This window comes from Mus caroli, chromosome 1, assembly GCF_900094665.2.
Source record: "Mus caroli chromosome 1, CAROLI_EIJ_v1.1, whole genome shotgun sequence".
In the NCBI taxonomy this organism is placed as follows: Eukaryota; Metazoa; Chordata; class Mammalia; order Rodentia; family Muridae; genus Mus; species Mus caroli.
The window spans coordinates 48,726,156-48,741,563 of record NC_034570.1 but is presented as its reverse complement, the minus strand read 5'-3'; the positions used below and the strand labels follow the sequence as shown (position 1 = coordinate 48,741,563).

Sequence of the window (15,408 nt, the reverse complement as noted above, 5' to 3'; positions counted from 1 at the left end):
GATCTTCCTTCCTCCTTCCCTCCTTCCCTCCTTCCCTCCTTCCCTCCTTCCCTCCTTCCCTCCTTCCCTCCTTCCCTCCTTCCCTCCTTCCCTCCCTGGTTTGTTTCCCAAAGCTGAGAATTAAAAAGAACAATTCTTCTGTACTAGGATGAAAGGGCTGTGAGAAGGAAAAGTGGCTTTCTGCCGAGTCTATTTTTTGTGTGTGTTTGCTACAGAACTCACAATGGCTATCAAATACAAGGAGCCCTCTGCTCCTCTCTGCTCTCCATACAGGCCAAGTGTCATCAGCCTGTCTGCCAGTCACCTCTAAATGTGTCTGTCCTCCCTTCCAGGAAAGATGGGAGTGGATGGAAGTGGGGACAAGTCCCATCCAAATACCCTGCCCCGATCCCTATGCCACTGGAAATCAGACTGAGAAATGGCAGCTGCCTTCTGGGGACGTCACTCAGGGGACGGTGCTAGTATTCACTGCCTGTGCAGGCATTGCCAGGGTGTAGCTGCTGAGGTTCAAAGAAAATCCTAGTACTATAAGTTGAAGTGACTGCTGCATCACTGAAAATACCTCTTTCTCCCGTTATGGTTTTTTCACAATTTTGACTCTGGTTTTGAGAGTGAGTTCACCAAATCCTGCACTGCACAGCCTTATATTGCCTATATTTGGGCTAAGGTATTTGGAGTTTTTTAAAAGAATATATTAGTGTCTCCTTATCTGCAGGGTATGTATCCCTAGCACCCCAGTGAGGGCCTGAAACCATGGATTGTACCACACCCAGTGTGTACGATGCTTCCTTTTAATCATGTGTGTTTGTACTTCTTTATGACAACACTTGCTTTATAGATTAACAGTAATGATCAGTAATCAAATACAGCAATTATGCTGTAATAAAATGGCCACCACCACTACTGCTACATTTTGGGGACATTGATAAATAAGGGACACTTGAACATAGCGACAGATGATCTGATTGCTGAGGTAGCACCGAGACTCACGGGCAGCTAGTGTGTTCTCATCCTAGGCAGGATAGAGCAAGGTGGCACAACATTTTGTGATGCTTTTTAGAATGATGTATAATGTAAAAAAAGAAAAATGTTTATTTTTGGAATCTTCCATTTAATATTTTTGAACTGAAGTTGACTGCCCCTGACTGAAACCTATGTAGAGCAAACTGTGGGTAGGGGAGACCCATTGAACTGTGCACACCAAGGCTTAAGACACAGCTTTGTGCTGGGGAAGCTTCTCTTTTAAGGCTTAGCACCACTAAGGCAAAACCTGGGAATGCTATAATGATGAATAGGTGGCAGAGTGCAACCCTCCAGTACTGATGGAGAAGATATTGTAATTAGAATAATCATGCAGGTAAATCTTTACCTGAGGTTGAATTCCCAAAGAACAGAATCCCCTGAGTATTTTCTGACTGTGTTCTCCGTGGGAGAGAGAGTGAGGGAGAGAAAGGAAGAGAGAGGCCCCTAAGTATATAAAAGAGCACTACTTACTGGCGAGTCACTGCAAACATGCAGTCTTTATGCAAGCAGAGTGTCTGTTCGTGAAGTCCTGCTCTGGAGTCGGTTACACTTGGGTTCACAGGCATGAAGACAGTGGGAACAGCTCTACAGCATAATGGAGAAGACAGGTCTGTCTGGCATGGGCTGTGGAGAACAGGCATGTTTACAGGGAGTGGGAGGTATCTATTAGTGATTTAACACGTGTCTCTATGCATATATGTCAAAGCATAGATGAGTATGTGCACAGTGCATGTATGTGCGGTCGTGGGTGTGTGGGTGCATATATATGTGATGGCAGCATCGGAAAACACACAAAAGTTCAGCTTCCTCCCATGGAAGCCAGGGAATCTGTGTCTGACCATGTGGTATGGGAAGCAGCTCTGAGCAGAGCTAGGCCCGGGGCCTTTGGGAAGCTAGACACACCTCCATGTGCTTAGAAACCACTCTGGCACCCTTCCCTGGCAGCTGTGTCAGGGAGCCTCTCCTTGGGGACATTCCAGCCATTGCTTGGGAGGTTTGCCTCGCCTGAGGAGACTGAGGACTTGATGCATCGTACAGAGTGCCTGCATTCCTTGTGCTCATGAGAGAGGCCCTGTTCGGATCACTGTGTTCTTGTTCAGTGACTGACCGTTGGTCCGGTGATGCCTGAGCTGGCTTCACACCTCAGACTCTGAGTCTGTCAGCTGTCATACGACCTCTGTTGATTTAACACTACAGTCTGCCAGACTCTGACTCTGTCTCTACATGTTGCCTTATGGCTGTTGGTTTTTTTTTCTCCATCAAGGTTCATTTAGGCAGAAACTCACCCAACAGCATTTTGCTAAGAGCTCAGCAGACAGAACAGTGTGAAAAGATTGGCGTGGTTCTGCTGGGGACTTGGTTAGCAGGCATGGGGAGGATCTCTTTGTAGAGTCACTTGAGGTTAGTGTTTGCTTCTAGCTCCAAAGAGTTAGGTGTTGACATACTCGATTCCACACTCACAGTCCCATTCTCTAGATAAACTTAATCAGGATTCTCAGGACAGAGACGGAGGGATCTTATGTGAATAAGCATCTCGAATGATTCTTATGCTGAGTCAAACTTGGGGCACTGCCATCATCCAGCTGTCTGTTAGGACTAAGACATTTACAGAAGTTGTAAGCAAATACATATGTGTAGTTGCCAAGATTTGAAATTTAGGGGGGAAAAGAGGCCAAATATTCCATATTGATAACATTAACCATTTTTTAATGAAAACATTATTTGAGTAGAGTTGAATGGTCACATAAAGTTTTCTCACTATGCCCTTTGGCCCTATTAATCGTCATCCTATGAGGGGTGTGGCCAGCGATGGCCATGCTTAGACTCAGATTCCATCAGGGAAGTGAAAATGGTGGAGTTGGCTATGAAGAAGATCTTTTACCATGTGGGGCAAGTCAAGCGTCAGCCCCTGAACCCAGCACGTTCCCACAGTTATCCCTCACCCCAGTGATGGTTTCTGGCAGGTTCTCTGCACATCCACCCCGTGCATACCTTCTCTTTAGGATGGGCTGCCCTTCTGTCTCCATCTAGAAACCCATACTCGGTCATTGAGGTGCCTTCCTTCCTCTTACAGAACTCACTGTCCTCGTAGTTGGGTCACACTTTATAGTTCCTTCTTCTATGTAATGGATTCTTCTCTGCTCCCCTTCACCCCCATTCTCTAACTAGCCCTTGTTATATCTTATTTTAAACTAGTAGTTATATAATCATTGTAAGACAGCCAGTGCCCACTCGCTAAAGCTATGGAAGTATTTGGGAACGATTACAAGGTGTTTTGAAGATTGGTCCACAAGTGTTTAGGTCGTAATATCCTCCACAAAGGGCTTGTCTTGGATGTGAGGGCAATCTGTATCCCTCCCAAAGCTGTACATCTGTTAGAAAGAAGATGCCCTTCCCTGAGTAGAGGACCAGTCTTTTGTCAGGGTACAGAGCATCTGTGATCCTCTGCTAGAACCTTCCAACAGCTCGAAAAGGCATAGTCTTCAGTGACTTCAACATCTGAATTGGCAGTGACAAGGGTTAGTCCTTAATAGGGTCTGAATATAGAGACCTGTGTTTGGTTATATTCTTGACAGGGTCTTTAAGGTCTCTCTCAGATACTTTGTGAGTGTAGGCTGGAGTCTTATTTATTTCTGCCTGCTCATTGATAATTCTTGAATAAACTTAGAGGGAACAAATATCCTTGTTGCTGTCTGCATGTGAATGCAGGTGTTTATCTTAGTTATAGTTCTAATACTCAGTTTCTTGGTTTTGCAGCCACCACTGGTCCAGGCAATCTTCAGTGGCGACCCAGAGGAGATTCGCATGCTCATCCATAAGACTGAAGACGTGAACGCACTGGTGAGAGACTGTGGTGGTTGTATAGGTCCTTCTCTGGGGCAAGCAAGGCCTCTTGACATTTTCTGTGCTGTGAACCCCTGTAGAAAATTGTGAGAGCTCAGGGCTGCTTTTTAGACTATTGTTTCAAAAAACCCATGGAGTGAAACTCTAGGGTTAGACTAAATCAATTATGTTGAAATATAGTTGTAAAAAAATTTAAAGATCAAGGGACTGAAGATGTCACTCCAGGGGAGAGTGCTTACCTAGCACACACAAGACCTGTGTTAGACCCCCAACACTGCAAAACAGAGAAAAAAAAATCAAATTTAGGATACAATAATCTGTATGCTTATCAAAATTGACCTTATTCTAGTCAACTCATAAATTAAAACATCACACAGTATTTCAAGGCCCCAACCTCTATCTCTGTGAATGTTTATACAGTTACATTGACCATCTTGAGGCCGTGGAGTTTCACTTAGGGTCTCATGCTTTCCCTGTCAATCACACTCATTCATCACAGGAAAAGCAAAAACTGTGAGTTGAAACCAGAAGGGGGAAACCCCTACTTTATATCCTGTCTATATACCCATTAAGATACAGCGATGCATCTGGCACTGAGCATTGCGTTTTGAATGACCTGCTACTACCTCTTGCATAGCTGTGATGTCTCCTGGTGACAGTGTCAGACTGACTGCCACTACTCCCGTGGTTTGTTCTGTATATCCACAAAGAAAGGATGCCGGCCCCTATTACAAAGGCAATGATAGTGAAGCCATACCATTTTTCTTTCTGGATGTAATGTACCTTGGCCCTGGTAAAGTTTGGTAACCTGTGCCTGTGGACCACCAGATATGAAGACTTTTTGTTTTTTTCCAGTGATTGAAGAAAGATGAGGAGAATAGCATTTTTGGACATGCATGGTTGCTAGGAAGTTGTCCTAACAAGTGTCCAGTGGCAGTTTTGTTGGAGTGTGGCTGTCCATCTTGCACACATTGTCTCTGCTGCTCTCACACTGCCTTGCTGAGCCCAGGGGCTGGACTGAGCCAGGGCCACTCAAACCCTGCCCTTTGTAGGAAAAGTCTGCTGGTTCTTGCCCTAGGGAGTCCATGACCCTGGGATGAACCATTGAACTCTCTGCAGCTCTTACTCCCGTGCTCTTTGAAGTTGTTGAAACCTTGTGTGTGCTTCAGCATCTTGCATATTTTGCTGAGAAAAGGGTCAAGGTATTTCACTGAATTCCTAAAAGGACTTTTGGCACATCTATCAAAAGATAGACATAGATACACATAGACTGTATCTGGGACGTTTCCAAACAGATCATCACCTGCACCAAAGGGCACAAGCATTGGCCAAGAAGTGACCCTTTTGATAGTTTCTTAGAGTCAGGCTGAACAAGCGATTAGGTGCAGGGCGTGCTGCTAATTCACTTAACACAATCTGGTTATCAAAGTACTCAGGTCCCTTAGGGAGAAGAGTCCTCTTTACAGCCTAGTGTTGAGCAGAAAAGACAGGGCGAGTTGTCCATCTTCAGTGTAAGCAGATCTTTGCCCTGGGTTGATAACCTGCCTCTGAGGAGGTATCTCTCTCAGGTCTGCTGGCGGGTGGCTCCCTTCCAAGACAGGTCCTTTGGAGCAGCCTTTGTCTGAGGCTGTCCAGATGGGTGTGGCTTCCCCAAAAGCCTTTTGGCAGCTTCTCCTCAGCTGGCAGTAAGAACAACAGGGCAATGCTTTGAGATGTGTTTTTGCAAGGTAAGCCAGGATGAAGTCAGGGACAGAGGCCTTGCAGAGGCAGCTGGGCACTGGTCCAGGACCTGTGGGGTGTGACCAGGAGGCTATGAAGCAGGTTCACTGTCAAGAGCTTTGACATCACAGGAATTTGCCCAGACTCTTTGGTGGCTGTGGGCCAAGCCCTGGCAAGCCTAAGGCAAGGTTACTACCTTTTCCTAATAGTTACAAACAAACAGAACTTTTAATCATCTAATCTCGGGAAATTGTACTGACCTTTGAATGACCTTTCTTTCTTTTTGGAAAAGTAACAACCCATTGCTGATTGGCTACCTAGGCTTAGCTCTGTAACACATAGATGACTAATGAATGTTTGAAATCCGGAGCTTAGTTCCCTCAGCAACACATGAGAAGAGTGTCCCCTTTTTACGTGGGGTCTGAGGTATGAATGTGAGGTTTTCTAAGGTCACTGTGAGGGTCATCTACAGTCTGGCTGAAGAAAGAACAATAAACCTAGAGGGAAAGTGTGGGAATGTTTTTCCTGGGTCAGTGTGGAGTGTGTATATCACTTCTGTTCATCCTCCATTTTGGTGACCTGTCATATAGCCACACCTAACTCTGGGGGAGGGGCTATCACTGTGCTGCTGCGCCCCTGGAAAGTCAGCACAATCAACTTTGATCTTACAAGCTTCCAGGGAGTTAAAGTGATTCCACTAAGTTGTGTTTTGGCCATCTTTTTCACACTTCAGTTATTTACTGCGTCGTCGCAACTCTATGCTAAGCATGAGAGACAGCAGTGGCAAGACAGTGGGCTCCACTGTGGAGCTCACAAAGTGAAATCAAGAAGTGAGAAGTCACTTTCCAGGACTTGCTGGAGGCCAGTCTGCAGGGTCTGAGCTGTGATAATAAGCACGGGAGGCTAAGGGAGGTGAAAGAAGGAGTCACTCTGTATCTGCGGGGGATATGCAGCAGAAAAGGCAGTGAAGGAGGACTTGAAGTTGCTGATTGAGTATATCAGTAGAGAGACCAGGCCCCAGGTGCTCAGGTGGATCTTTCACATTTTCGAGGCTCATTGCTCTTTTTATTCCACCCACAGCTCCCAAGACTCCCTTCCTCCCCGACTCCCCCTGCCATGTGTGTAAAGGAGATCTTAAATCCCACTCTCACAGGCCTGTAGGCTGTGTTGAACCAATCTCTCACTGCCAATGTAGGTCATTTGGAGCAAGGCTCCTTAATCATTTTCCACATGACACACACTCTGTGCAAGACATTTTTTATGTAACCTTGGGTATAAAGGCATATAAAATAGGTTTGATAAAAACCAAACATTTCTTGGCAATAAATTTCTTTTAAAACAACTCCTTTTTGGTATACATTTACTTTTATTGTTTATTAAAGATTAAGGCCAATTTGTATATTAATGAGATTGATATACTTCTAAAACGTTTCAGCCTGTCAGGATGATCGCTCTGGATCCTTCTGTTGCTTCTATCATGAGTGGTGTATCAGAGTCTAGAGACGTGGGATACCTGTTGTATATGCCAAGATATCTATGTAAACTGACCCAGATATGGGTGATCATTAAAGACATTATAGAATCTTCCACTGGAATAATCAAACTGAGCAGAAGGTAGATAGAGAACAGCATCTTAATTTACAACCTCAAAGGTCCTGTCTTTAGCGACTCCAAAATCAGACTTGGAACTCAGTAACAACATACTCTAGGGTCCCTTTACAGCAACCCTACACCATGAAGATGGTCTTACTGTGCCACACAGCGACCAGGAAAGAGACAAATTGGCCCTGTGCGGTAGACTTAGGACAGGAAACCATTGCACACAGCTCAAGTGAACATTGTCGTCACATTAAATTGGGAACATTGTTGTCACATTAAATTGGATCTACGCTGTCATTATGCCAGGTGGTTGTAAGCTACAGCAAGAAGATTTCAGCTCCAAAGCTAAGAGACAATATACAGAGCTGTCTAAAGAGGAGAGGAGTGTCTTTACAGATGAGACCTTGGAAGGCCATTAGACAGAGCTCCTACAGACAATGCCTGCTGCTGCCTCAGATAGCCCCAGCCCTGCCTTGTGCTCTTGGCAGCAGTAGTACTTCATGGCGCTGTTTTGTCTTCTTGTTTTAGTGTTAGAGATGCTGTTAGGTTGAGTCAGCATGTAAATCGTCGTAACTTCCTTCTCAGCCTGAAATAGGTTTAGAGAGCCTTGTCTTCCGACTGTGAAAGACTACACTACTAAGATTTGTGACTCCTATGTGACACCAAATGTGAGGTGTTTATTTCCCATTAAAAGGAACCATTAACACAAACCTATGCATGCACACACAGATGTATATGCATGTGCACATGGTGCTCATTAGTACAGCAAATGAAATTAGCAAATATTCTTCAATATCATCTAATGCTCAATACATACTAATTAGTAGTTTCAAACAGTTGAGTTGTCCACAAGTTGTTGATTTTAATTTACTCATACAAAAAACAATTTCGTCATTCATGTAATATTTATTATTTGCCACAAAGTTTGACCCAAGTACACATGCACTTTGCTTCCTTTCTCTATTCTGTGATAGGAGGGGCTCATATGTGACTGTAATAGAATGCATCTTAAGTTAAAAGCAAAGAACTTATAGCAAGCAAAGGGGAAGAAATGATTCATGCTACCACTTTTGACTACAGAAAATAATGTAGGTGGTGGAGGAATGTTAATCTCAAGATGCAAATGAGAGAAAAAGAAACTGATATTTTACAAGAATGGGCTTTTTAAAGAACAAGACAAATGAGAGTAGTGAGCTTGTAATTTATCTGGGTATCTGTTAGGGCAGATTACTAGTTCTTTAGAAAATAGAATGCATTTTAAATTCCACTCATGAGCAGCCTGGAGAGATGGCTCAGCAGTTGAGAGCACTGACTGTTCTTCCAGAGGACCCAGGTTCTATTTCCAGAATGCACATAACAGCTCACAGCTGTCTGAACTCCACTCCCACAGGCATCTGATACTCTCTTCTGCTTTCTGCTGGTACCAGGGGCATACATGGTGCACAGCCACACATGCAGACAAAATACTTAAATACATAAAATATGAAATAAAATTAAATACACTCTATGTGGGCTAAATCATTTGGTCTCTACCCAAGGAATTTAGAATGATCACTTTGCCACATTTCTACATTCTTTAAAGTTTTCTCGGCCTGATTTTCCCGTGTTGACTTCCCCCAAACCTTGGAATATAGATTCTATACTCTGTAGCCCGGCTTCCTGTGCTTCTGGATTTTCTCCTTTATAGATACATTGTACTTTCTTCTCCCCTTTTAGTAATTGACTTGATTGAGGGTGGAAGCTCTGAGATGTTGTGCTAGTAGCATCTTGGATACTACAAATCAGACTAAATGAGAAGCTGCAGGAATAAAGAAGCTGCAGGCAAACTCAGCTCCATCCATGATGAGGGCATCATTACTGAGGGGGATGAGTTCCTTAGCCATTTTCAGTGCTGTGCAGTGTTGGCGGTGCAGTATGACTGGACTTGTAAAGGCTTTTAAAAGAAAAATACAAGAAATTTCTAACATATTAAATGTTGGTTCTGATATTATTCATGCCAAAGAAGCTACTATTTGCGTGGGCCAAACCCAGCCTGAGGCAGTTTGCTAGCTGTGGATGACAGAGCAGAGAGGTGGATATTAGGGCTCCCCTGGTCACTATGTACGCAGTGTAGTTGCTGTGCCCTTCATACTGAATACTGGTCATCTGGGGACAGCAATGTCTGTGTTCTTCAAGTGTGCACAGTATTTACAATGGAACCACCTTTCTGTCTGTCCCCCAAAGCTGTTGTATTGACTATTTTATGCTTATAAATTGCAAAACAAATAACCCTATATCAACACACATGCACAGCCAACAAATCAGATCTGCAATTGTTCTTTTTCAGTATACAGGCTTGGCTTTTCAATTCACTGACTGTGTGAATAAGTTCAGGTTGCGTAATAAGTAGGTTGTATTTTGGGGCACACTTGAGACCCACATTGATTCACACAAGGACTTCTCCTGGGCCTAAGTGGTGGACTTCTCTTTCCTTTTGTCACAGTGTCCCCTATTTTCAGGGTGAACCCCATTTTCAGAAGACTGTAATTAGGTATGGGTGAGAGTCAAGATCTTGGAGTCTAGTTTTTTTCTAACTTCAGTACATGAACAACATTTTATGTTGTCAATTATGGGAAAATAATTCATTTTGTTTCGAGTAAAAAGTCAACATTTCCTGATGCCTCTTGCTTTTTACATGGCATCTTGTTTTTCTTGTGGCTGTTTAGTTTGTAAATTCTTGATTTTTTAAAAAACCTTTTTATTTAATTTATTTTTAAACAAACACACTCATTCTCTCTCTCACACACTCTTTCTCATACACATATACATACACACACTCTTTCACACACATACTCTCCCTCTCCTTCCTTCTCTCTCTCACTCACACTCTCTTTTTCTCTCTCCCTCCTTCTCCCTCTCTCTCCCTCCCCCTCTCTCTTACATGCACACATACACATTCTCTCACACTCTCTCTTCTCTCTCTCTCTCTCTCTCTCTCTCTCTCTCTCTCTCTCTCTCTCACACACACACACACACACACACACACAACTTTCTCTCACACACAGACTTCTGATTCCACTTGCTCCCAATCTTATTTTTCTCTCTTACCTCCCTCCTGACCCTGTTACCTTCCTACGAGTCTCTTTCCCACATTCATACCTCTTGTTTCCTTTGGACCCAAAGAGTTTAATCAGGCATCTATGTGATCATGGATTGGAACTATCATTGGAGCATGATGATTCTGTCAGTAGATACATGATGGAAGACAATATCTATCTTTCCTCCAGGAGCCAAAAGTTTAGCAGGGAGGGGTAGGGCTACACGGGCCCTTCCCTAATCTGTGTCTGCCCATCGACAGATATCGTCCACAGTGAGGATATTCTTGGAGAGATGTAAGAAGTTTTGTGAGACTATGACAACTCATATTTTCAAACTGATTTTGGCAGAGATAACACACTCAGATTATCCTTAAAGATGATGACTGTGTTACAAGGTTGAAGGTGTATTTATAGCGATTGTTGCAGCTATGCTGTTTTTTAGGCAGGTTTATTGTTGAATGAGTGCAAAATGCTGACATTTGAGTCTGAGGGCATTCCAACTCTTGCCTGATAGATATGCTATTACAGCTTGGTTACTAACTTAGAGACAGAGACAGAGTCAGAGAGAGAGAGAGTGAGAGAGAGGGAGAGAGAGAGAGAGAGAGAGCGAGAGAGAGAAATGCTAAGCATATTTTATGTAGTCAGAATACAAGCCTGGTAGTGGTATATTTATTCCGATGTTGCATAGATGGTTAAGTCAAGTTAGGTGCCACTTACACTCCTGCTTAAGGGAGTGTCTAGGATACTATTTGTATTTGCTAGAATATCTGTGACTTTAATGTTTTCTTCACTGTTCATTTCCGTCTTGAAAGCTGCTCTTCTTATTTCCTATTCCATTATGCACAGTATGTTAACTCACCTACTGTTGCTGAGAAAAACAGCATGAGGAAACAGGGCTCACTTAGCTCATGGTTTCAAGGGTCCATTCTACAGTCAGCTGCCCCACTGCCTTTAGGCATCATGGGGAAGGGTGTAGCAGGAGAGAGCTACTCATTCCCTGGCAACCAAGAGGGAGAGGGATATACCAATATGTTTTATTTATTGGTAAATAGTTATACAAACTGGCAAATAATCCTTTCACTCACACCAAAATGCAACTCTGGATATAGAAAAAAGACCCTGGGATTGGGACAGAGGAAGAAATCTTGAGCTCTGGGTGTCCTTGAGCAAGTGATTTTCCTCTTCTGGCTTCAGGTCTCTAAAATGGGCTCAATAATAAGTGCTTCCTAAAGTTAGGGTCAGGGAGATGAGGTGATGTCTGTGGATAAGGTAGTAGCTATGATTATTCAAAATAGTAGGTTTTAGTTAAGTAGAAATGAATAGAACTTAGTAGTAATGAGTTTATTTCCCCTGTGAAGCATGTCCCGGGAGACTGTCCTGGAGTGGCCTGGTGGTACCTTGTATCACGTTCCAGACTTTGTTTCTTTCTTAGCTGTCATCTTTAACAGTCATCTTCCATCTTACTGTCTAGAATGGCTGCTAAGCACCAGCCACCACATCTAAATCCCAGCTGTTATGAAGGAGGCAAGTAGAAGAAAAGTACACCCTTCCTCTTTAAGATGCTCCTACTGAAAAGACAATTGGTTGTATTTTGTCCAGACCCATATCCCATGGTCAGGCGGCTCAGCTAAAAGTTAGGATATCTTTGATGAAAGAAAGAGAGATGTTGGGGGGGAGGGGAGACCAACATTCTGCCATAGTATGTAAAAGCCGCTTGTGACCTAGGAATTGGCTCTGAGTACAAGAAACTCATCTATATAATAGCATTATTGGGTAAGTGCACATATTCCTCCATTTGTCACATATATATCAAATGCCTCTTATAGATAAGACATTAGCACCAACACCCCATATGCTTACTTCCTTCGGTACCTTCTCAGTCAAGTTACACTATCTGAAAAGATTTGAGGGAACTCTGTCTTTTTTTTTTTTTTTCTGCTTTTTCAAAGCGTATAGAATACATTACTATAAGGCCTATATTCCTCTCTTTGTTATTTTGTCTTTTTTTTTTTTTTCCAGAGCTGAGGCCTGTGACAGAGTGACACTTTAACGTGTCTTGAGCTCAGTGGCACAGGTGATGTGTTCCTCTCTAGCTCATAGGCCTGCCTTTTGTAAGAGTACTTCCTGTTGGCCTACCCCTGTTAACACTTGGCCTGTTGCTATACTGGCCCCAGTTGCCTTCAGGAATGAGAGAATCCTCATGCACACCAAGTAATGGTGTGTGACCTTGCTCCTTAATTCAAAATGATTGGTTAAATAAAGATGCCAACAGCCTATAGCTGGGCAGAAGAGAGGTAGGTGGAGTCAGCCCCTGGGGCTTGGGATTGGAGGAGGACCACAAAGGAAGAAAAAACTAGACGCCAGTCATGAAAACATAACCATGAGGGTGGGCCAATTCGAGTTAAGAGCAGCCCAAATGGAACATGGCAAGTTATGACTCAGGGTTATTAATAGAGAAGAAGATACTGATAGCTTAGAGAATAGATACCTGCCTAGTTCTAATGCTTTAAAAGCTTATTGTAAATATAGAAGTTGTGTCTTTTATCTGGGAACTGAGTGATCAGAGGTAAGGTAGAAACCCCCAACTGAGATTAAATTATTAGTTTAACATACAGCTGTCTCCTCACCTACACACGTACACTGTGTGTATGACTTTCTCCCCACTTGAAATGCATGTGCTAAGTTGTGACTCTTCATCTTCTGACCTCGTCCCTTTCAAGTAGTTTTCAGTGTTTGAGCAGCAAGTAGATAGATGGACAGGCAGGCCAGTGGGCAAGTAAGCACATGTAACCGATGGTTGCTATCCTGTCTGTCTTAAGGTTCCTAAGACCTGGGTATGTGCAGGCCCCATAACAAAATCTGCTGTAGCCACCGGCTTCATGTAGCCCACCTGCAAGGGGCTGGAGATATCTGATACCCTGCCTCCAAATCCTGCAGTGACTGATAGCAGGGTCTTTTTAAAGGAATTATTTCTTTTTAAAATTATTTATTTTTATGTGTATAAGTGTTTTGCCTGTATGAATACATATGTATCATGTATATGCCTCTTGCCTATGAAGGTCATAAGAGGGCATTAAGTTCTCTGAAACTGTAGTTACAGGTAACCACCTGTGAATTGCCATGTGGGTACTGGGAACTAAACCTGGGTCCTCCATAAGAGCAGTATGCTCCTCTTACTCTCGGAGCCCTAGATTCTTACTATCTTCAGCTCCAGACTCATTTCTTATATAAGATGTTTGTATTAGTCAGGGTTCTCTAAAGGAACAGAATTGATAGAATTAATATATATGGGATTTATTAGACTGGCTTACAGGCTGTGGAAATTCCAGTGATTGGTCAGTCTATGAGGCTGGATGTCTCAGCAGCCTCTCATGCCAGTGAAGGAGTGGACTTGCTGCCGAGAGTGAGGGCAAACAGGCAAAGAGTAAGCTTCCTCCTTCCACGTCCTTTATATAGGCTCCCACCAGAAGGCATGACCCGGATTATATAGGTGGATCCTCCCATCTCAAAAGATCTGGATTTGGTGTGGGTTTTCCCATTCCAGATGATCCAATCAAGGAAAAACCCCTCCCAGGTGTACCCATCCACGTGTTTAGTTAATTTCAGATGAGGTCAAGTTGACAAGTAAGAGTAGCTATTACAGTGCCAAACATTCAGAGAGCAGCTCTGAACCCACCTAACATTCAACATTCACTTTTTGCCACAGTTACTTTAGAATAATGCCGTTTTATAGATTTCAAAGGGTCCTCTCACATGCCAAGACACGTTCATGTTCTGAATCACTCATGTCTTCCCAGGGAAAGCATACATTCTAGAGGATGAAACTCAGTTAGGAAGTGCTTTGTATGCTGTGTAGATATAAATACTGGTATAATAGGAGATGCAAAGGGAGACTTGTACTAATGATTCAGAGGACCTTGGTTAAATGTGGCACTTTCTAGAAAGATCACATTGCTCTGTTTTGCTTTTTGTATGTAGAAATCCACTTTGGGGCTGTGGTATGAATATTTTATTTCTAAAGATGGTCAGACTTCAGCCTTACACTGATTTAAAAACTTTTTTTAAATGTAAATTATTGAGTTTGATTAGAGTATTTCCTTATTAAACTTAACTTATTTCAAACCAGATAAATTTTGTCCTCAACCATGGCTACCTCACTTCCACTTGACCTGCAGGTGCTAAGGGAGCTTGTCCCTTGCATGCCAGGGCCCCCGACCTCCTGGATGGCAATATGCAAAGCATCAGTGTAGCAGCAGAAGTGGCTGTGTTCTGTGGGAGAGCCTCCCCTGTGTGGCCAGGACTCTGAGAGCAGTGGTCACTGATGCTGGGACAATGTCATATGAGAGTGTGGGGGTGACTGGAGAGCTCATAAGTGTCCCACCACTTTCGTCAGCCAGCTTCTATAAGCCAATAAGAATTCTATGAGGACCAGAATGCTAGTAAGAGTAAATTATAATCGGGGCAATTGATGTTTTCTCAGTCTTATACTAAATATGGCTAAAGTATCATTAGAAAATTCATTTTATTGTATATTCTAAGAATAAGTTTGATGTTTAGAGCAGTTCTAGGTTCAGAGGAAACTTAAGCAGAAACTAGCAAGAGCACCCATGTAGCTCTTGCCATCCATGTGCACAGCCCCTCTCCCAGTGATGCCTTTACTACAGTCAGTGAGTCCCCAGGTGTCAGTGATCGTCACCTGGCATACACACTCAACCCCCAAGGTCTGTCCTGGTGTGCCATCTATGATTCCCACACAGACGTATGAGGGCATATATAGTCATTGCAGCAGGACTGCATAGAATAGTTAAGTGATGGTGAGATGGGTCAGTGGGGAGGGCATGTATATGTCTCCAAGCTTGATGTCCTTCAGTCACTTGCATTGTGCCTGCATGGTGGAAGGAGAGAACGTCCTCCCCAGAGTATTACCTCACATGTGTGCCACAGTACTTGTGCATGCTCAGACACACACATGCAAAAATAAAGAAGAATTTAGAGTAGTTTATTACAAATCCTGTGCTCTGGGGACCAGTGTCGTGGCTCAATGGGTATAGGTAATTACTGGGCAGCAGGTCTGATGATCAGAACCCACAGTGGAAAGAGAGAACCTCCTCCTGAGAGTGGACTTATGACTTACACACACACACAC

The 15,408-nt window shown here is 43.3% G+C and overlaps 1 protein-coding gene across 5 annotated transcripts in view; it reads left to right on the top strand.

Moving 5' to 3' along the window:
- The window catches only part of Ankrd44 (ankyrin repeat domain 44), a 286,842-nt gene that overhangs the window by 90,459 nt on the left and 180,975 nt on the right, over nucleotides 1–15,408 (top strand). For all 5 annotated transcript variants that reach the window (XM_021160936.2, XM_029478049.1, XM_029478052.1 and 2 more), the window contains exon 2: nucleotides 3,781–3,864. In XM_021160936.2, the coding sequence (XP_021016595.1) occupies nucleotides 3,781–3,864 (84 nt within the window). The remainder of the gene's footprint in view (nucleotides 1–3,780; nucleotides 3,865–15,408) is intronic.